The 21,697-nt window shown below is 42.2% G+C and overlaps 2 protein-coding genes across 2 annotated transcripts; one reads left to right on the top strand and one right to left on the bottom strand.

The window, feature by feature from the left end:
* Window positions 1-3,841: 3,841 nt before the first annotated feature.
* On the top strand, window positions 3,842-10,605 carry LOC122555268 (progonadoliberin-2). The gene is made up of 4 exons (XM_043701094.2): window positions 3,842-3,977; window positions 6,493-6,671; window positions 9,084-9,167; window positions 10,487-10,605. Exons 2-4 carry the CDS (start codon window positions 6,534-6,536, stop codon window positions 10,523-10,525), a joined length of 261 nt encoding a protein of 86 aa, XP_043557029.1. The 5' UTR covers window positions 3,842-3,977; window positions 6,493-6,533; the 3' UTR covers window positions 10,526-10,605.
* Window positions 10,560-16,062, bottom strand: LOC122555261 (neurophysin 1-like). The gene is made up of 3 exons (XM_043701081.2): window positions 15,941-16,062; window positions 13,179-13,383; window positions 10,560-11,118 (listed from the first exon to the last, which is right to left on the bottom strand). Exons 1-3 carry the CDS (start codon window positions 16,058-16,060, stop codon window positions 11,063-11,065), a joined length of 381 nt encoding a protein of 126 aa, XP_043557016.1. The 5' UTR covers window positions 16,061-16,062; the 3' UTR covers window positions 10,560-11,062.
* Window positions 16,063-21,697: the final 5,635 nt, after the last annotated feature.

The following is a 21,697-nucleotide window of genomic DNA, read 5'->3' as shown; positions in this document are numbered from 1 at the left end:
ATTGGGCCCTTGAAGACAGAAACAGGGGAATATATTACGGGGAACAAAGAAATGGCAGAGGAATTAAATGGGTACTTCAGATCTGTGTTCACTGGGGAAGACACAAGCAATCTCCCTGAGGTAACAGTGGCTGAAGGACCTGAACTTAAGGGAATTAATATTTGCCAGGATTTGGTGTTGGAGAGACTGTTAGGTCTGAAGGTTGATAGGTCCCTGGGGCCTGATGGTCTGCATCCCAGGGTACTGAAGGAGGTGGCTCGGGAAATCATGGATGCGTTGGTGATTATTTTCCAGAGTTCAATAGATTCGGAGTCGGTTCCTGAGGATTGGAGGGTGGCTAATGTTATACCACTTTTTAAGAAAGGTGGGAGAGAGAAAGCAGGAAATTATAGACCAGTTAGTCTGACCTCAGTGGTGGGAAAGATGCTGGGGTCTATTATAAAGGATGAAATTATGGCACATCTGGATAATAGTAACAGGATAGGTCAGAGTCAGCATGGATTTATGAAGGGGAAATCAAGCTTGACTAATCTTCTTGAATATTTTGAGGATGTAACTCTGAAGATGGACGAGGGAGATCCAGTAGATGTAGCATACCTGGACTTTCAGAAAGCTTTTGATAAAGCCTCACACAGGAGGTTAGTGAGTAAAATTAGGGTGCATGGTACTGGGGGTAAAGTACTAGATTGGATTGAAAATTGGTTGGCTGATAGGAAACAAAGGGTAGTGATAAATGGCTCCATTTCGGAATGGCCGGCAGTGACCAGTGGGGTACCGCAGGGATCCGTGCTGGGACCGCAGCTTTTTACAATATATGTTAATGATATAGAAGATGGTATCAGCAATAACATTAGCAAATTTGCTGATGATACAAAGCTGGGTGGCAGGGTGAAATGTGATGAGGATGTTAGGAGATTACAGGGTGACCTGGACAAGTTAGGTGAGTGGGCAGATGCATGGCAGATGCAGTTTAATGTGGATAAATGTATGGTTATCCACTTTGGTGGCAAGAACAAGAAGGCAGGTTACTACCTCAATGGAATCAGTTTAGGTAAAGGGGCAGTACAGAGAGATCTGGGTGTTCTTGTACACCAGTCAATGAAGACAAGCATGCAGGTACAGCAGGTAATGAAGAAGGCTAATAGCATGCTGGCCTTCATATCAAGAGGAATTGAGTATAGAAGCAAAGAGGTGCTTCTGCAGCTGTACAGGGCCCTGATGAGACCACACCTGGAGTACTGTGTGCAGTTCTGGTCTCCAAATTTGAGAAAAGACATTCTGGCTATTGAGGGAGTGCAGCGTAGGTTCACGAGGTCAATTCCTGGAATGGCGGGATTACCTTACACTAAAAGACTGAAGCGACTGGGCTTGTATACCCTTGAGTTTAGAAGACTGAGAGGGGATCTGATTGAGACGTATAAGATTATGAAAGGATTGGACACTCTGGCAGCAGGAAACATGTTTCCGCTGATGGGTTAGTGCCGAACCAGAGGACACAGCTTAAAAATACGGGGTAGACCATTTAGGACAGAGATGAGGAGAAACTTCTTCACCCAGAGAGTGGTGGCTGTGTGGAATGCTCTGCCCCAGAGGGCAGTGGAGGCCCAGTCTCTGGATTCATTTAAGAAAGAGTTGGATAGAGCTCTCAAGGATAGTGGAATCAAGGGTTATGGAGATAAGGCAGGAACAGGATACTGATTGAGGATGATCAGCCATGATCATGTTGAATGGCGGTGCAGGCTCGAAGGGCAGAATGGCCTACTCCTGCACCTATTGTCTATTGTCTGACACATATGCTTCCTTTTTTTCATAACCAAAACCTCTATTTCTCAAGTCATCCAGTATTCCCTACACCTAACAACCTTTTCTTTCACCCTAACAGGAATATTCTATCTCTGTATTCTTGTTATCTCAATTTTAAGGCTTCCCATTTTCCAGTCGACCCTTTACCTGTGAAAATCTGCCCCAATCAGCTTTTGAAAGTTCTTGCCTAATACCATCAAAATTAGTCTGTAGATCTGTCCCAAGTTAGCATGTACAGTGTGTTACGACATGATATCAGGTATATTAATGTGAAGGCAAGACTTTATCTCCACAAAAACTGTGCGGTGGTCACTCTAATGTCAGGGGCAGATGCATCCGCAGCAGGCAGATTGGTAATGATGAGGTCAGGTGTGTTGTTACCCTCTTGTTGGTTCCCTCACCATGTGCCACAGATACAGCCTAGCAGCTATGTCCTATAGGATCCAACCAATGCGATCAGTACTGCTGTTGTCAGACCACTGTTGGTGATGGACATTGAGAATCCCCATTCAGAGTGCGAGCTACTGCTATGATCTGCAGTGAGCCTCTGACGCTGTTCCTCCTACACTCCCTTCCCAATTCGCCTTGAGTATCTCCCCATCACCATGCTTGCCCCTAGCTTTACATATGCCTCTGCTTTCTCCCCCAGCCTTAACTCCCCAAGTCCCTTTTGGCATTGATTCTCTCTTCTCGCCCTACAGCACCCCCACCCCTTGCACAGCTCCAACAATCCATTGACAGACTATAATCACCCAGAGTGGAAGGAAGTGATTAGATCTCCCAAAGAGTAAGATAGGCCCAGTGGGCAGTGTGGCCCATTCTTTGCTTGATCATTCCAGAATCTGCATGTGTGTTTGCATTAGTTCAGCTGAAGTGTGTGGACAAAGCTCTAGTGCATGAAGTTCATTGCGGTGGAGTCAAGGAAGACACGTCCATCTGTTTTCTAAATGGTAAGGAACTAGGAGCAGTGGGAAAGGGTAGTGAGACCTGGGGTTCACAACACAAGTAGAGGATAAAGCCAACACAGCCAATTACAGCCTCACTAATCTACCTTGAATTATCAGCAAAGTGATGGAAGGGGCTATCAATAGGCTTCTTATCTTCTTAAGTAGCCTTAAATGTTTGTAAATAAGTACAATAAATAATTTTAAAAGGCTAGTGGAACTTTTGCCTTTAAACAGACGGGGAAACTAAGTAATGGGTGTCCCAGTAATACTGGTTAGACCCATTGAGGGTTTAATTTTGGGCATAGCGCACAGGGCTATGGTGTAGACTCACCAGGGTACTGGGGAGGTTTGATTAAAGTTTGAGGACATTTGTTGGCATAGACCTGTGGTGCTTTAAGTCATGAAGGTGAAGGGGGAGACAAATTGGCCATGATCTAATTGTTCACCAAATATGAGGAGCAGTATGACAAATCATATACGAGCTGATGCTTCAATATTTATTACCAAAATCTGCTGTCCTTAGTTGATGTGTAGGACCCATAAAAATGTTTGCCTCTGGAATAGTCTGGCAACACATTTAATTATATTCTCAAGGGCAATCAGGGAGGGGCTATAAATGCTGGCCCAACCAGCAACATCTGTGTTGAATGAGCAAATATTTCAAAAAGTCTGTTATGTTTACAAATACTTAAGATCTGTACAAACACACATAAGAATGTAAATCATAAAAATTATAATCTTTCACAGCAGCAAATTTGTGAGGTTTAGAGTATACTATATTAATAACTCACTTTTCTAAAGAAAGTCAATATTCAGAAATGTATTGTGTACAACCCTGAAATGTTGTTGGGAAAGATTGAGAGAAAAGTTCTAACTCTCAATCAGTAAAGATTGGCAACTTTAGCTCACATTGGCTCTAACCTCCCCATGTAGCTGCATTGGTCATACTAATGTGTAAACAGGAGGACTCACTCTCCAGGGAGTGCTATAGTGTAAACTCTCAGGCTGGAAGACGCACAGTGTTTGCACACGGTCACATTGTATTGATCAGACTTCATTATGCAGGATGATTCTAAATTGAAGATTTTACGTCTATCTCAAACACCAAAGGTTACATATATGTTATATATATATATATACATGCTGAGAGAGAGAGAGAGAGAGAGCTGAGTAAACTCCGACTGGTCTACTGAAAGAAAGCAAGCAAAAATCTCAAGCTTCTGACGGGTGAGTCCTAATTGTTCCAAGTCTTTGATTCATTTGGACATAATTATGCCAAGTTTCTTATGAGTAAAGGAAGATTATAAGGTTTGCTGACTGAACATTGTTTAATTAGGGCTAAGGAATTTCAGACTTGTAATCCACTAATAATTTAATAAATGCATTAATTGTTCCACTTTAGGGAAGAACAATAAGATTGCCTTCTAATATTTTTGTTTCCAAAGTGCTTTTCATATCAAACAGGCATCATTAACTTTTATTTGTGAGTGAATCCTCTGTAATTTGTAATTTCACTATCTCTTAAAGCAGGTTAAATGTTAAATAAATAGCTTGGGTTAAATGAATTGTTAGGCTTATTATTAACTATTTAGCAGGTCTGGTAACTCTTCTTTAAAGTACAATATGGGAAATCGCAGCCAATACCTTTAAAATGCTGGTGTAATCTTGAAAGATTAATTCAGAAATTAAATATTGAGGAACTTGATGTTCATCTCAGATGCGATGGCAGAAATCAAAAGGAATGGTTTGTGTACTGGGGCTTGTTGCACAGAAAGTGGACAGTGTGGACTCTGCAGCAAGTCTTCTACTTCAGATTCTCTGCTTATTCATTTTCTAGTTTCCAATCTTAAAGACTAAAACATTGTCAGTGAATACTGCATCCTCTGAAGTAATAGCCTTTCACTTGAGGGTACACACCTCAGCAAAAGCCATGTTTTGTGAAATTTATTCTCAAGATACCCAAAAGATTTCACAATACCCCAAACTACAAATGTGAAGTAGAAGTGACATGGTTCTTGACTGATGCACCTCTCTGAGCTCCCTAATCTAACCCTAGCCATTGGTTTCTCCATCAATGACTGTAGTCCCACCTTCAAGTCATGAGAGTTCATTTTCAAATTCTTTAGAGTACACTTTATAATGACACTTTGGGAAATGTTGCATTGTTGGAGATGCTGCCTTTCTATAGCTGTTTGTTTGACTGGACCAAAAATCCCCTAAGGCACTCTTCGGGACAGAACGAATAGAATTCTGTCACATTGTCCTGGACAACTTTCCTTTCTTAACTAACACTAACTAAAATATAGATTAACTCGTCATTGGTTTCAGTCACTATGTCTGAGCTAATTAGAATGGTGGCATCCCATACTATCTGAAATCTAAGCCGTTGTATTTCTGCTAATGTAGTCCAGGTCTAGCAAATTACCCTGATCTCAGCAAGCTGCTTATTTAGTTGATGTAAATTTCACATAACTTCTCCTATCTCATAATAATGAAATGTTTCACACACTAAACCTAGTTTCGCACCAGGCTAAACCTGTTCACTGAAGAAGGGAAGAAAGAAATAATATTTGTATAGTACCTTCCATGATATCTGGACATTTTGAAAATACTTGATAAACACTAAAACACTTTTGAAATGCAGTCACTTCCATGATGTGGGAGATGCTCCTGTTGATTTCACACAAGTATTATATCCAGATGAGTTTGGCTGAGTTATTAACATTGGCCAGGACTCATTGTGAGAACTCCCTCTTGTTTCTTCAAACCATAGAATTAATGCGGCTCAGAAGGATACCAAATGGCCCATTGAGTCCATATTGGATCTGTGCAACATAATCCAATCAGTCCCATACTCTGGCTCCATGTCAGCATTGCCTTACAAGTTTATTTCCCTCAAGCTTCCATCTAATTTCATTTTTAAGTCATTCACCATCTGTGCACCAACTCTCACAGGCACTGAGTTCCAGGTTATTACTACTCACCATACTAATAGGTTCTTTTTTCCATCTTCCATACTTCTTAGCTAAAACTTTAAATCTGTGTTCCCCCATCCTCTGTACTATTAACTAGTGGGAGCAGTTTACTCTTGTCTACCTTATTTAAACCTGTCATAATGTTGTGCAGGTCTTTCAATTCTTCCTTCAATCTCCTCTCCTCTGAGAAAATAACACCAGCTTCTCCAATCTAATTTCATACCTGAAATCTTTCATCTAATCCTTCATCCCTGTAGCTGATCTGATGAAAGTGTGGGGAAGCTGATACCTGAATTGACTACATCTGAACAGGGCTGGGATAAATATCCTTGCAGGGAGATTTGCTAGTGTTGTTTGGAAGAGTTTAAGCTGGGTTGTCACATTGCAGGGTAGGAAGAGGTGAGTAACTGAGGGCAAATTCCGCGCAAGGAGAGGAAGGCAGAAACTTAACGAGAGACTGAAAAACAGAGGAAGTAGAGGTTAAAAATATCTAATAGGACAGTGGATACAGCTTCAATACTAACCTTCAAAAGGCAATTGGACAAAAGTTTGAAAAAGGAAAATTTGCAGCTTTATTGGGAAAGATGGGGGGTTTAACAGGAATTCTTTAGGAAGGGACCAGTATCGACTTGAATGTGCCAAAATGACCTCATTCTATACCATTGTATTTGATAACCTTAGGTATGCCTTCTTCAAATCGTCAGTGTAATTGGACATAATCTTTCAGTTTCTAATCAATTACAGAGACTGACTTGTTTTCTCACCAGTTCTACAAATCAGAGATAGGAAGCTGGTCCACACCAACATAATGGCTTTCCAGAGAAATTTGCATTTCCTGGTATTCCTGCTGCTGATCGTTAACGCTCAGTTTTCCACAGCCCAACACTGGTCTCACGGTTGGTATCCAGGAGGGAAGAGAGAACTGAGTCTGTCTCGATCTCCAGATGTGAGTCCTATTCTCTTTGCATTCTTTAATCTTTGCTAAGATCCCCTAACTTCTTCCTGTGAATGTAATAACCAAGATGGGGTTAGGGTAACCTTTAACTATTTATATTTTTAAAGTATGTCACATAATGATATTCTTAAGACATCTTTACTTCCAGTTGAAAGTCCTGAAATATAAACCCACAAATCTGAAATTGCCCAGTAAGGTCAGGTGATGACTGTGGTGACAGAACAGTTAACATTTCATGCCACTGACTTGTCATCAGAACTGGGATAAGTTAGAGATGTTAGAGATCAGTCAACAAGTGGGACGAGTAAGATATTGGTCGATCTACACTGACATCATTCATATTACAGTACTGTTTGGAAGGGAGTTGTAGGAGTTTGGTCCAGTAACACTGAAGGAACGGCAATGTATTTCCAAGTCAGGGTGATGCGTGACTTGGAGGGGAGCTTGCAGGTACTGGCAAACCCATGTATATTGATCCAAGCATGGACAAGGCAGTTGAACTCAAAAGATAAAGTTGGTTTGACTAGACTTGACATTAAGGTAACATTTGCCCAAGTGTGGTATCATCAAGGAACAAAACCAGAGTCAATACAAATCAGAGAGAAAACACTTTACCAATTAGAGTCATGCATGGTGATTGTTGGAGGTCAGTCATCTCAGCTCCAGGACATCTCTGCAGGAGTTCCTCAGGGTAATGCTTTACACCCAACCACCTTCAGCTGCTTCATCAATGATCTTCCCTACATCATAAGGGCAGAGGTGGGGAAATTTGCTAATGACTACACAATGTTCAACACAATTTGCAACTCCTCAGACACTGAAGCAGTCCATGTCCAAATGCAGCAGGACCTGGAAAACTTTTAGGCTTTGGCTGAAAAATGGCAAATAAAATTTGCACCACACAAGTGACAGGCAATGGGCATTTTTATCCAAAGAGAGTCCAATCATAATCCTTTGATTTTCAATTATGCTGTTAATGCTGAATCCATAACTATAGACATTTTAAAATTGCCATTGACCAGAAACTGAATTGGGCCAGCCAGGTGTATATTACAGCTATAACAGCAGCTCAGAGGCTGAGAACTCTGAGGAGAGTTACTCACGTCCTGACTCCCAAAGGCCTGTCCACCATCTACAAGGGACAAGTCAGGAGTGTGATGGAATATTGTCCACTTGCCTAGACAAATGTAGCTCCATCAACACAAAAATCGCAATGTCTTCTAGGACATTATTGCTGAACAAAGAGACCTTGGTGTGCAGTTTCATAGTTCCTTGAAAGTGGAATCCCAGGTAGACAGGTTAGTGAAGGAGGCATTTGATATGCTTACCTTTATTGGTCAGTGCATTGAGTATGGGAGTTGGTGGATCATGTTGCAGCTGTACAGGACATTGGTAATTCTGCCCTCAATTCTGGTCTCCCTGCTATAGGAAAGAGTTTGTGAAATTTTGAAAGGGTACAGAAAAGATGTACAAGCATGTTGCCAAGGTTGGAGGGTTTGACCTCTAGGGAGAGGTTGATTATTTTACTTGGAGCACCGGAAGCTAAGGGGAGACCTTATAGAATTTGATAAAATCATGAGGGGCATGGATAGGATAAATAGACAAGGTTTTTTTCCCAAGGGTGGGGGAGTCCAAGACTAAAGGGCATAGGTTTAGGGTGAGAGGGGATAAATTTATAAAAGGATTAATGGAGCAACTTTTTCATGCAGAGGGTGGTGAGTGAATGGAATGAGCTGGCAGAGGAAGTGGTGGAGGCTGGTATAATTACAACACTTAAAAGACATCTGGATGGGTATATGATTAGGAAGGGTTTAGAGGGATATGGGCCAAATACTGGCAAATAAGATAGGATTTATTTAGGCCAGCCTGGACAAGTTGGACCGAAGGGTCTGCTTCCATGTTGTACAATTCTATGACTCTATTGCTCTATAACATAGCAATCCATTTGGTTGATACCCCAACTATTAGCTTCAGCATTCACTCCCGTGACCACTGATACACAGTGGCAGTAGTGTGTACCATCTACAAGACACAATGCAACAGCTCCCCAAGGTTCCTTTGACAGCAACATCCAAACCCATGACCCCTACCACCTGGAAGGAGAAAGGCAGACCTATCCTCCCTCCCCCCCGATTTGTTTTGCCTCTCACCCATTGCCTTTTCTGTTCTGTCAGCTACGTAAAATTCATCCAGGTGAAAGAAATTCTCCAGTCAAAGCCTAATCAAAATTTGATTTAACTGAAGCAATACAGTCAGCTGGTTTTATTCCAGACCGCTTCAGGTAAAGAAAGAGGGGATAATTACTCTGAAAGAGCATGTTAAGGGGGTGAGGGGAGAACTAAGCGGTGGTCAAAGCGAACTGCACTGCACAAGTTCATTTGAATGTTCCTCATCATTTCCCAGGTTTCAGAAGATATCAAGTTATGTCAAGGCGAGGGTTGCCTGTTGCTGCAAAGTCCACGTAAAGGTATCATAAGGAGCATTGTGGTAATTAGAACATTCTTATTTATTCAGAAAGCAAGAATGTTACTTGAAGAAACAATATAAAAATTCCACCTGTTTTGGCAAATAAGGGAAGGCATTGTGAAAACACTACAAAACCCCATAAGGGTGACAGTGCCCTGTTGATAAATTTCACAGGCATATCCCTCAATTATTGGATTTTGTTTTTGTTGAGTTTCACTTGTTTGGGAATTAAGTAAAAAGGGCTGCAGTTACATGAGAAATTGAGATTCTTAGAGCTGTGAAGTTTAAATAGTGATTTAATGCATATGTTTAAAATTATAGAGTTTTCAAGAGAGTATGGGAAAACTAGTTCCAGTGGTAGTCAGGTTGGTGACCAGAGGATGCAGATTAAGGTCAAAAGTTGGCCAAAGAATAATAGGGGAGATGCACCAGCATTTTATTGTCTGCCTGAAAAGACAGTGGAAGAAGACTAAACAGTGACGTTTAAAAGTGAATTGAATAAATACTTAAAAAGGAATAACTTCTCAAAGTTCAGTGTGAGGTAACATGGGGGTGAAATTAATGGGATCAATCTTTCAAAATGGGTCAGATGATGGGCTGCATCATTTCTTTTTGTGCTATATCATTCAGTGAGTGTGCACAGTTAGGCCAGAATCAGTGGCCAATTCCTGTGATTCTGGATCTAAAGGTTATATTGAGAACAAGAGTTCTATCGTAAAGAACTGTGCGTATGCATGATTTGGAATTATCCTTAGGAGAGTCATAGAGTCATAGAGATGTACAGCATGCAAACAGACCCTTCGGTCCAACCCGTCCATGCCGACCAGATATCCCAACCCAATCTAGTCCCACCTGCCAGCACCCGGCCCATATCCCTCCAAACCCTTCCTATTCATATAACCATCCAAATGCCTCTTAAATGTTGCAATTGTACCAGCCTCCACCACTTCCTCTGGCATCTCATTCCATACACGGACCACCCTCTGTGTGAATAATAAGATTATGAATGACTTTTATTTTGAAAGTGTAATGTTATATCCTCAAAGGAGTATAGAAAACTTTCTCCATTTGGGGGAGAGAAAGAGAGAGAGAGCGATTCTTATGTTTGGCTTGAGGTGATCACTGCACAAGGTGACAAGGCAGCTGTCCTCGATCTATTTTAGCTGGTGGGATAAATGAATCCTTAATCCTGCACCACACTGTAGTGATCTAACCAACTGAGCTTTATATTGAAAATAGATCGTAAGAATATCAAGATCTGGACTTTTCTAGATAAATATGAATTATAGAAGTTTGTTCATTCTGCTGTTTTACCTCCCTTTCTATGTTCATAAAATCAGATGGATATGTTGGTGCAACAGATTCAGAAGAAGAAATGAAGGCTGCTTTGTTTTCAGATTGTCCCCGGTGTAAGTTATAATCTCATCAAGCTGACCTGCCTGAAGACATTTTCCCAGAAGTATGATTTTAAATTCTGCAACAAGTTTGTGTCAAAGATCCATCTCATGTACATGGCTTGAAGTCTGTGAAATGGTGCTGTGAGGCTGTTTCAGTGACATCTGTGGAAACACTACAGACAGAATTCCCTTTCTGGCATTTTAGTTTCAACCTTGTAAAATGAAGGGCTTTATTTTGCCATGTATTGATAACACCAGCTCTCAAAAGCCAATGCTTGAACATGAGAAATACTCAAGAAAAGAGATGAAAGGTTGGTGTGTTTTATTTATTAACTGTTTTTCCAAGTTTTGACATTATTTTGCAATAAGCTAAAGCAACTGTACATGTCTGAAAATCTTTACAAATTATCGTTTCTCTCTATTTTGCATTAAAAGATTATTGTATTCAATGTATGTGGGCATCAAGCTTCATTGTTTTGGGTCTTGCATCAGTAATCAGCGTTTCTCCGAATGTACACATTAATCGGACGGGAAAATGGTCCTGGTGTCACACGTGGAATCCATGGCACAGCTCTCTACAATAGGGGAACAAAATAACAATTGATATGTATACTAGCATCACCATCTCCTTTATTAATTGCAAAGGTCATATTTACAGATCTATGCAAGGCACCTAGAATACATTTGTTCTGAATAAGCTCACATAAGAAAACAATAATAAATAGGTTCATGCAAATCACTTAAGCCGGGAAAAAGGACAAGATCATGAAAATTATTCCCATTTCAGCATTAAACCTGTGCTGATTGACTTAAAAGGATTTTACTGCTGTAGTGTGGAATGTTGTATGTTCAATGGTATTCAGGAAAGGTCAAGCAGAACTTCCTTTCCTCTGCCCAACAATGTCTTTTTAAAATTATTTTATACAACGTGGGTGTTGTTAATGTGGCCAACATCTGTTTTCCGTTCCGCAATGCCCTTGAGAAAGTGTTGGTGAGCCACTTTTTGAACTGCTGCTGTCTTTCTGTGGCATGATTGTACAAATTTGAATAGAGCACTCAGTCGGTTCAGTGGGAAGCTAAAAGTTAACCACATTACCTTGGGTTTAGAGTAGGTCAAGCCAGGTAAGGGTGGAAAACTTTCTTCTTTACATTAGTGAATCACATGAGTTTTTAAAACAATCGATTACTTTCATGGCCGCTATTAACAAAATTAGCTTTCAGTTCCAGATTGTATTAATTCATTGAGTTCAAATTCACCAGCTATTGGTAGGATTGGAACATGTTCCCATAGCGTTAGCCTTAAGATTAATGACATTTATAGTGAGATGTATGCTAATGGAACATCTCTCAGCTTTACTACTGTCAGCCAATGCAGACTTAGTGATATTTTTAAGCTTGACGCAGGTGGCATTTCTCTGTTGTACATCTTTGTGGTTGTCTCAGTGACATTTCCAATCCTGTGCTAAGTGCTGAACCCTGCAATGCGCTATCATAGAAACCCTACAAAGTGGAAGCAGGCCGCTTGGCCTGTTGAGTCCATACTGACCCACCGAAGAGCATTTCACCCAGACCCCTGCCTTTTCCCTGTAACTTTGCATTTCCCATGGCTAGTACACCTAATCTACACATCCCTGAGCACTATTGGCAATTTAGCATGGCCAATGCACTTAACCTACACATCTTCAGACTGTGGAAGGAAACTGGATCACCCAAAGGAAACTCATGCAGACACAGGGAGAACATTAACAGTCACCCAAGGGTGGAATCAAACCATGGTCCTTTGTAACGCAAGGTGGCAGTGCTAACCACTGAGCCACCGTGTGGCCCCACACTAGTCTGTGGGTCAATGAAGATGAAAGGCTGGAACATTTACAACCACAGGAGATGAACTTGTCCCTGCCAACCTGGTTGGGTTCTGAAGCTGGGAGTCTTCTCTTCCCACTTTCCACAGCAACAGGATCTAGATCTAACCAGGAACATGTCAATAAGTTTGGCTTTGCCCACTTTGATCATTAATGTAAAGGAGTGAATTCTGAACTTTTTGTTATGCTTTCCACCCAGGAATTTTATAAATGCATCTCCACATTTGTTTCTTCACTGAAGTACTTCATAGAATCCCGACAGGGTGGGAGTAGGCCGTCTGGCCCACATCAACCCTCCAAAGGAAATCCCACCCCACATTTCCCCTGGCCAATTCTGTGTATCTCTGGACTGTGGGAGAAAACTAGGCCCAGACATAGGGAGAATGTGCAAACTGCACGCAGACAGTGGGTGGGATCGAACCCAGCTCCCTGGCACTGTGAGGGCAGCAGTGCTAACCACTTTGCTGTGTCACTTTTGTTCCCTTTTTTAAAAAACATACAGTATAAATGGTATTCCTATCAGATGAGCTGCAAGATGATTTAAAAACCCATGTCAATGGAAACCTCCTGGAGAAAGCCTATACCTAACTGAAGTCAAATGAATGCAGATTAACTCTGATTACAGAGGATGAGAGACAGTATGACATGATGTGTCAGCTACTGTCTCGCCTACTCACTCATCACTCGCTCACTCTCACACACCAGTCAAATCTAACTTTATGAAGTAAGACCCATCTTTTGAATTATCTAGGATTGATGAGCCAGTTACTCACCCTGTGTACAGCAGATTCCAGATGAAGCACATTTCCCGCCGTTGCTGCCGCAGGCTCTGCCACTGGGTTCACAAGGAGACAGCAGGTAATCTTCCTTCTGACACCTCAGGGTCTCCGAGGTTCCAATGTAGCAGCCAAACCCCTCTCCACAGCAAATACTGGCTCCAAAGCAATGGCCGCTGTTGCCAGGACCACATGACAAGCACTAGGAAAGAATAGAAAGGCAGGTTATGCCAGTGGAGGCGAAATTACACAGAGGAGCTGCAGAAGCAATTTTTACATTTAACTTTTGAAGCCAAATCGCAAGATTGCATGTTTTGTGGAAGAACAGACATGCTTGTGTCAACTGTGTTTAAGCTCTGCCACAGTTTCATTGCTGATGGAGTGGGGTTACTATGGAGGAAACTACAGAGTCATGTTTGTGGTACAGCAAATTCCCAAAAAGCTGCAGTGAGTTCAGTGATGCAATAATCTACTGTAATGTAATGCTCTTTGTCAGATAATACCTCCATCCCATTGGAGCCTTGGTTTAACATCAACCAAAGATCCGTACAAACCTCTGGCAAAAAACGCGAATGTCAGCTGACTGTAATGTACTTGTTGAATAAATATGTGGGCAAACCAGCTGGCTTTTGAGGACGGGATTGCCAGGGTTCTGGAGGTGCATATGCACCTGAGGACACAGAGGGATTGCTTTATTTTAAGCTGGTCCCAACACTCAGAGTTAGAGAACTCTAAAAACAGGGCTCAATCCAACAACAGGCAAAAGTGGAGTGAGGGTAGCACAGTGGTTAGCACTGCTGCCTCACAGCACCAGGGGCATGGATTCGATTCCACCTGCAGAAAACTATCTGTTTGGAGTTTGCACATTCTCCCTGTATCTGCAAGGGTTTCCTCCCACAGTCCAAAGATGTTCTGGTTAGTTGCATTGACCATGCTAAACTGCCCGTAATGTCTAAGGACATGTGGGTTAGTTATGGGAAACGCAGGGTCACAGGGAAGGTCTGGGGTTTGGGATGCTATTTGGTGGGTCATTGTGGGCTTCTTGGCTGAATGGCCTGCTTCCACATACCAGGGATTCTATGATTCTCTGACTGCCTGGGGTGAGAAAATTCACACTGAATTCAATGTTTGTATCACCTGAGTCTCAAAGAGTGTTGGAAAGGGCCATCGGTCTAGTGGACACTGCTTTTTAAGCTTCCTCAGTGATTGACCAGTGCTATCCATCCCCATAGATCTGAGCACTAACAAGAACCACTGACCTCAGGAGGATGAGGGTATGGGAGGTAAACTAAAGATGAGAGAAGCAAACTATCATTGAGAATTCTGTTCCCACGAATGGATGGGGAGATTAACTGAATTCAGACTTTCCAACCCTTGCCCTGGGAAAAAAAGTTCTAGTCATTTGCAAACTTATTAAAGATTTGATAGGTTAGTGCAGCAATCCTGACTCTATAATTAATCCAGTTCACTGCCCACTGGGTAATTAGGAATAGGCAATAAATGCTGGCCTAACCAGCAACATCCATGTCCACAACAAAAGATCAGAAAATACCACTGTGAGCAGAAATGGTTGAAGCAGTATTTGGACACTCATTCTGTGGTCCATACTGCGTCTGTCATACAGTCTCCAATGTATTACAGCACTATTTCTCCAACCATCTGAACTTGGTTGTACTGTAACCTGAATGTACCCTAGGAAGGGAGGAGAATTGGAATAGAGGATGTGCAAAAGAGTCTTTGTCACCGATTGCTGATCCCTTAGCATAGGACTGCTCCAAGATCTCCCCTTCCTATGTAAAGGACAGAGCTGGTGACATTTCCTTTTCAAGGATGCAAAATGGCACTGGCTGAGTCTGGGACTGGGAGTTGGACAATAGAACAGTGCAGCACAGGAAAGGCCCTTTGGCCCACCATGTGGTTTCCTGAATGCTAACCAGTGACTTAAGAAGATTGGCAAACCTGTGGCAGATAAACATTATTCGCAATGGTCATGACCTGAGAGTAGATTCAATAAGAACTTTTTAAAATTAAATTAGATGACTCATTGAAAAGGAAAATAAACAGGGAAAGGACAAGACAGTGGGAGCAACTGGGGCTCTTTTGGAGAGTTGGAACTCAGTCCAATTTCTTTTAATGCATCATGGGGTTGGGGTACTGCTGATGAGGCAGCATTTACTGGCTATTTCTAAATACCCCTGAGGAAGGCAATTGACATCTTTCTTCTGTACTGAGTCATCCCATGAAATGTTTAGGCAGAATAGGTAATACTTTTTCATGTAATCTCTCATACCCAGAAGAATCAATTCAATACTGTCCTATTAAAAAGTACTAACAAAGGTTCGTGTCACTGACCCAGAAATTCAAGATCTGTTTCCAGACCACTAAGACAGGTCTGCCAGAGAAATCTTAGGAATGTTAAAACAAATGCTTTTTACCCAAGTTACCTTCACCCCCTTCTGTCTTTTAGAAATGAAAAATATTGGAGATGGGGTTAAAAAAAACTGCTTAACTGATCAGGGAAGTATTTGATGGAACCTGCTGGGATATGTCTAACCAGAATTGGCAAATTTAGAATCTGTATTCTGTTCAAGATTTGTATACAAACTACGTAATGAAATAAATCAGAATAAAAGAGGAAAAACAATGCACTCTGGGATTTTCCACCATTTGTTGTCCTCCATCTGGATTCTTAATCTAACAACAGAATCAACAGTGCTTTAAAATATCTTGACAGAAAGGCGATGAGAGTTGCTCCTTACCTGTCTGATCTCCATGTCCATGATCGATCGCTTGCCTCCTACAGGGCAGTTGTTAATGTAACAAGCTGAAGTGAAGCAGATGAGGCAGAGAAGGCAAACAGCTAGGTAGACAGACTGCATGGTGTTCTATCTGTTGGAGCTAGAACCAGGAAACCTTCCAAACTGCACTGAGCATCTCTGAATCCTCATCTTATTTATACTCTCCAACAATCATTCCCAGTACGGAGATGCTATTGTCTTGCTAATTTAGCACACGCTGAATATATTTTCCAAACTATTTTAATGAGGAGATGTATAGTGCCACACACGATTCACCTGAGGTCATTCCATAACCTTGATGAATGTTTTATTTTTGCAATTAGTCAAAAAAGGAAATTAATTTAAATGAGTACAATACGTTTGTATCTGAATATCATTTTCCAATTAGATGTTACTTCTTCAGAACCTGATGCAAGAAGGTCATATTTCCTGTTGTCCCTTTGGAAATGTTTGCTGGTTCTCTATCTTTAGGAGTTTCCAAAGTCTGTGTGCAACATGGTCTGTTAACAATTCACACCACATTGGAGACTCGGCAATGTGGCCTAAACTCAACATGGAGTCAGATAATGTGTAATCCACAGTCAGCATAGTCCCTGCCTCATTACATTTTTAATGTAATGTCTGAACCCAGAGTTGTGAGGTGATATTTTTTCAGGACAGCTGAAAGAGGACAGGCAGGCCCCTTCTGGAAAAGTAGTTCCTCAGGTAGTGTTCTAGGCCCAATCATCTTCAGTTACTTCATCAATGCCTTCCCTCCATCGTAGGGTCAGAAGTGGGTACGTTCGCCAATGATTGCACAATGTTCAACACCATTCATGATTCCTCAGATACTGAAGCAGTCCATGTCCAAGTGCAGCAACACCTGGACAATATCCAGGCTTTGGCTGACAAATGGCGAGTCACACTCTGTGGCTCACTGGTTAGCACTGCTGCTGCACAGTGCTAGGGACCCAGGTTTGATTCCAGCCTCAGGCAACTGTCTGTGTGGAGTTTGAAAATTCTTCCCCTGTCTGTGTGGGTTTCCTCCCACAATCCAAAAAGATGTGCAGGTCAGGTGAATTGACCATGCTAAATTCCCCCACAGTGTTCAGGGACGTGTAAATTAGGCGCCTTAGTCAGAGGTTAAGGTAGAGTAACAGGGTAAGGGAATGTGTCTGGGTGAGTTTACTCCTTTGGAGGGTTGGTGTGGACTTGTTGGGCCAAATATCCTGTTTCCAAACTGTAATGATTCTATTCTATTCTATTCATGCCACACAAATGCTAGTCAATCACCAACTCCAGTGAGACAGAATCTAACCACTGCCCCTTGACATTCTATGACTGAACTCCCACTATCAGTATTCTGTGGGGTTATCATTGACTGTAAACTCAGCTGGATTCACTACATAAATGTAGTGACTACAGGGTAGGTCAGAGGCTAGGAATACCGTAGCGAGTAACTCACCTCCTGACTCCCCAAAGTCTGTCTACCATCTACCATCTACAAGTCAGGACTATGATGAACTATTTCCCACTTGCCTGAATGGGTGCAGCCCCAACAACACTCAAGAAGCTTGACACCATCCAGGACAAAGCAGCCTGCTTGATGGGCACCACATTTACAGGCATCCATTCCTTCCACCACCGATGCTGAGTAACAGCAGTGTGTACTATCTGCAAGATGCACTACAGAAATTCACCAAAGATCCTCAGACAGCACCTTTCAAACCCACAACTGCTTTCTTTGAGAAGGGCAAGGGCAGAAAATACATGGAACACCACCACCTGCAAGTTCCCTTCCATGCCACTCACCCTTCCCATTCCCTTTCCAACATGACCATCCTTGGCGTGCTCCATTGCCACAACAAACCAAACTGCAAATTGGAAGAACAACACCTCATCTTCCGCCTGGGCAGCCTACAGCCCGGAGGACTCCACACTGACTTGTCCAATGTCAAATTACCGCCCTTCTCATCCCCCAACTCCTTTCCCAGCCCTTACCCTTCCCTTCAACTGCCCCCTGCCACAAACTGGATTCATACCTCCCATTGACCAACCAGGTCATACTTTCTACTATCTCCTCTTATCCCCACTTCAGCACCCTGCCCCCACCAACCCCTTTATCTTCAGCTTCCCCCACACCCACCTCCAGTCCTGAAGAAGGGTTACACCCAAAACGTTGACTTCTCCACTTCCTGATGCTGCCTGGCTTGCTGTGTTCTCCCAGCCACCTGCCTGTCCACTTCCTTCACTGGTGCTGGCTCAAAATTCTAGAATTCCCTCCCTAATAGCATTGTGGGTCTACATCCAGCAGGTAGACTTGAACAGTTCAAGAAGGTAGTTCAACACCATCTTCTCAAGAGCAACTAGGGATGGACAATAAATTCCAGCTCAGCCAGCAATGCCCTTGCCCCACAAGTGAATAAAAAAAAAGATATGGCACTTGAGTATACGCCACAACAATAGGTGGGAAGGCAAATGGTGAGGAAGACCTACTGAGTCAGGGGGACTAAGTGAGTGGGTAAAAACACAGCCGGTGGAATATGTGGGAATACATGAGCGGATGTACTTTGGCAGGAAGATTAGAAGAGCTGAATATTAGTTAAATGGAGAACAACTGCAGAAAGCTGCAGCACAGAGAAATATGGGGGACTTCATATATGAATCATAAAAAGCTAGTATCTAACTTCAGTGAGTAATAGGGAAGGCAAATGGAATCTTGGTCTTTATTAATAGAATCATAAATATTTACAGTACATAAGGAGGCCATTTGGTCTATCAGGCCTTTTTCAAAAGGAATGATACATAAGAACAGGGATGTCTTGCTAAAACTATACTAACAGCTAGTCAATTAGCACATAGTGTGCACATTTTCCATCGCCTTATCTGAGGAAAAACAGCCTGGTGTTGGAGGCATTGCAGAGAATCTTCATTAGGTGATCTTAGGTATGGAGGGACTGTCTCATAAGGAGAAGTCGACTGGGTTGGATGATGGCTGCTTCTTCTTGGAGTTATACTCATCTAAGCAACTGGGGAGCAATCCAATTCACACCAGTACTTTTCAATGAGGTTGCCTCTCCTTCTTCACTCCAAAGAACATAGATCCAAATTGCACAGCCACTCGTCAAAGGACGACTCTCTCACGTTGTCTCCAATACACATATCTTCTCTTACAGGGTGACAAGGTGGCTCAGTGGTTAGCACTGGCTGCCTCATAGCACCAGGGTCCCAGGTTCAATTCCAGCCTCGGGCAACTGTCTGTGTGGAGTTTGCACGTTGTCTGCGTGGGTTTCCTCCGGGTGCTCCGGTTTCCTCCCACAGTCACAAAGATGTGCAGGTCAGGTGAACTGGGCCATGCTAAATTGCGCATAGTGTTAGGTGCGTTAGTCAGAGGGAAATGGGTCTGGGTGGGTTACACTTTGGAGGGTCGGTGTGGACTGGTTGGGCCGAAGGGCCTGATTCCACACTGTATGCAATCTAAGTCTAAATGAGGAGGCTGGAACTGCATAATATTCTACTTATAGTCTCACTCTGTACTGATAGTAACAAGACCTCCTTATTCCGATATTCCAAACTCCTTACAGTAAAAGCCGATGTGCTTTCCAGATTGCTTGCTATACCCTCATGCTAACTGTCTGTGCTCCTTATCTAAGATGGTGCTGGGAATGGCTACTTATTAAGAAATTTCACAAACAATCAAATACTGAAACAGTTACTTAAACTTTTATTTCATGTAGCAACCAAAATAAGAGCCCTCAAGTAAGCAAGTTAAGCTCGCACCTCAACTTAGCTATCACCCAATTAATTCGGTAATTTAGCTATAATTCTAACCAACATTGCCTGTCTTTGGATAGCCAGGGTTTGAACCATGCTGCTCTTCAAAGTTCTGCTGCTGAAGAACACTGAAGTTGAATTCTTATTGGATTATCTGTCTTGTGAAGTTTCTGATGAGATGTTATTGATGATCCTTTAGATCTGTTATCCACAACATTAACTATACTTCTGGATCCATCAGTCTGTAGCTTGCCTTATTATCAGGAGTAGCTTCTCTGTTCCCTTGTTCACTGTTTGTTCCAAACACAGACTTTCCTACCATTTAGCCCTTCACCTCAGGACATTCCTTATGCAGACAATCTTCATTTCCCAGTTGTCACGAGAGAGCAGGTTATCAAGCAAGTTCTTCCTTCCTCTCTCTCAGGAACCAGTTTGTTGACATTGCTTCAACTCATTCTTTCCAAGGGATGTTGCTTTTAATTCCATTATCGCAGCTTCTCCTTGTCCCTTTCATCTCAGGAACCAATTAATTCCAGAAACAGTTACAGAAACAGAAGTACATGAGTACAATGAAAAGTCACCATTCCCAGCAAAGATACAAAAGTTTAGTTACACAGTAGTATATAATTATGGAGACAGACTGAGAAAGGTAAGACAACAAGTAAGCAGCAGAATCTCCCACTGAGGTGGGAGAGTCCACCAACTGTGTTTAACTAAGGTAAGGATGCTCCTAAGATACTGGCTAAGGTGGATGGTATTAAATGGAAATAAAAGATGTACAATACTTAAAATTAATGACATTCCAGAAATTGTGAACAATGGATGACTAAAAAAAAGTAAAGGGATGACACCAAAAGCAGCACAAAAATAGTGAAAAATCAGATGGTAAAAGGAGGGTAGGAACTTGAAACAACCATTAGAACTTATTGCTTCTATGCCTGAAAGGGTTCAGAAAAGATTTACAAGGATGTTGCCAGGGTTGGAGGATTTGAGCAAGAGGGAGAGGCTGAAAGGCTGGTGCTGTTTTCCCTGGAACGTTGGAGGCTGAGGGGTGACCTTATAGAAGTTTATAAAATCATGAGGGGCATGGATAGGGTAAATAGACAAGGCCTTCTCCCTGGGGTGAGGGATTTCAGAACTAGAGGGCACAGGTTTAGGGTGAGAGGGGAAATATAAAGGGACCTAAGGGGAAACCTTTTCATGCAGAGGGTGGTACGTGTGTGGAATGAGCTGCCAGAGGAAGTGGTGGAGGCTGGTACTATCACAACATTTAAAAGACATTTGGATGCATACATGAATAGGAAGGGTTTAGAGGGATATGGGCCAACTGCTGGCAAATGGGACTAGACTAGGTTAGCATATCTGTGCGGCATGGAGGAATTGGACCGAAGGGTCTGTTTCCATGTTGTACATCTCTATGATTTTATGTTTGCTCAAATCACGTGTAGGAGAAAGTGAGGACTACAGATGCTGGAGATCAGAGTCAAAAGGTGTGGAATCTTTCTGATGAAGGGTTTATGCTCGAAACATCAACTCTCCTGCTCCTCGGATGCTGCCTGACCTGCTGTGCTCTTCCAGCACCACACCTTTTGGCTCAAATCATGTGTAGTTTCTGTCCTTGTCAGTTTAAATATGCATTGCAAACTGTTGGCAGTAAAGGTTGACAAATCTCCTGGACATAATGGCCGACAGTTTGAAATCTTAATAGAGGTGGTTGCAGAGATGAAAATGCATTAATTGAAATTGTCAACAACTGCCCAGAATCTGGAAAGGATTCGAAAATTACAAATGTGACGCCCATTATTCAATAGAGCAAGGCGACAGATAGCTAGAAGCTATATGCCAGTTAGCCCAACGCCTGTCATTGGGAAACTGCTGGCTTCCATTATTAATTGAAAAATAATAGCAGGATATTTAGAAAATCAGAATACCTTCAGACAGAGCAAACTTGGTTTTGTGATATAT

This window comes from Chiloscyllium plagiosum, unplaced genomic scaffold, assembly GCF_037043375.1.
Source record: "Chiloscyllium plagiosum isolate Xiang-an unplaced genomic scaffold, Cpla_swu_hap1 HiC_scaffold_1, whole genome shotgun sequence".
Classification (NCBI taxonomy): Eukaryota; Metazoa; Chordata; class Chondrichthyes; order Orectolobiformes; family Hemiscylliidae; genus Chiloscyllium; species Chiloscyllium plagiosum.
The sequence above is the reverse complement of the archived record's forward strand: the minus strand, read 5'-3'. Positions and strand labels throughout refer to the sequence as shown.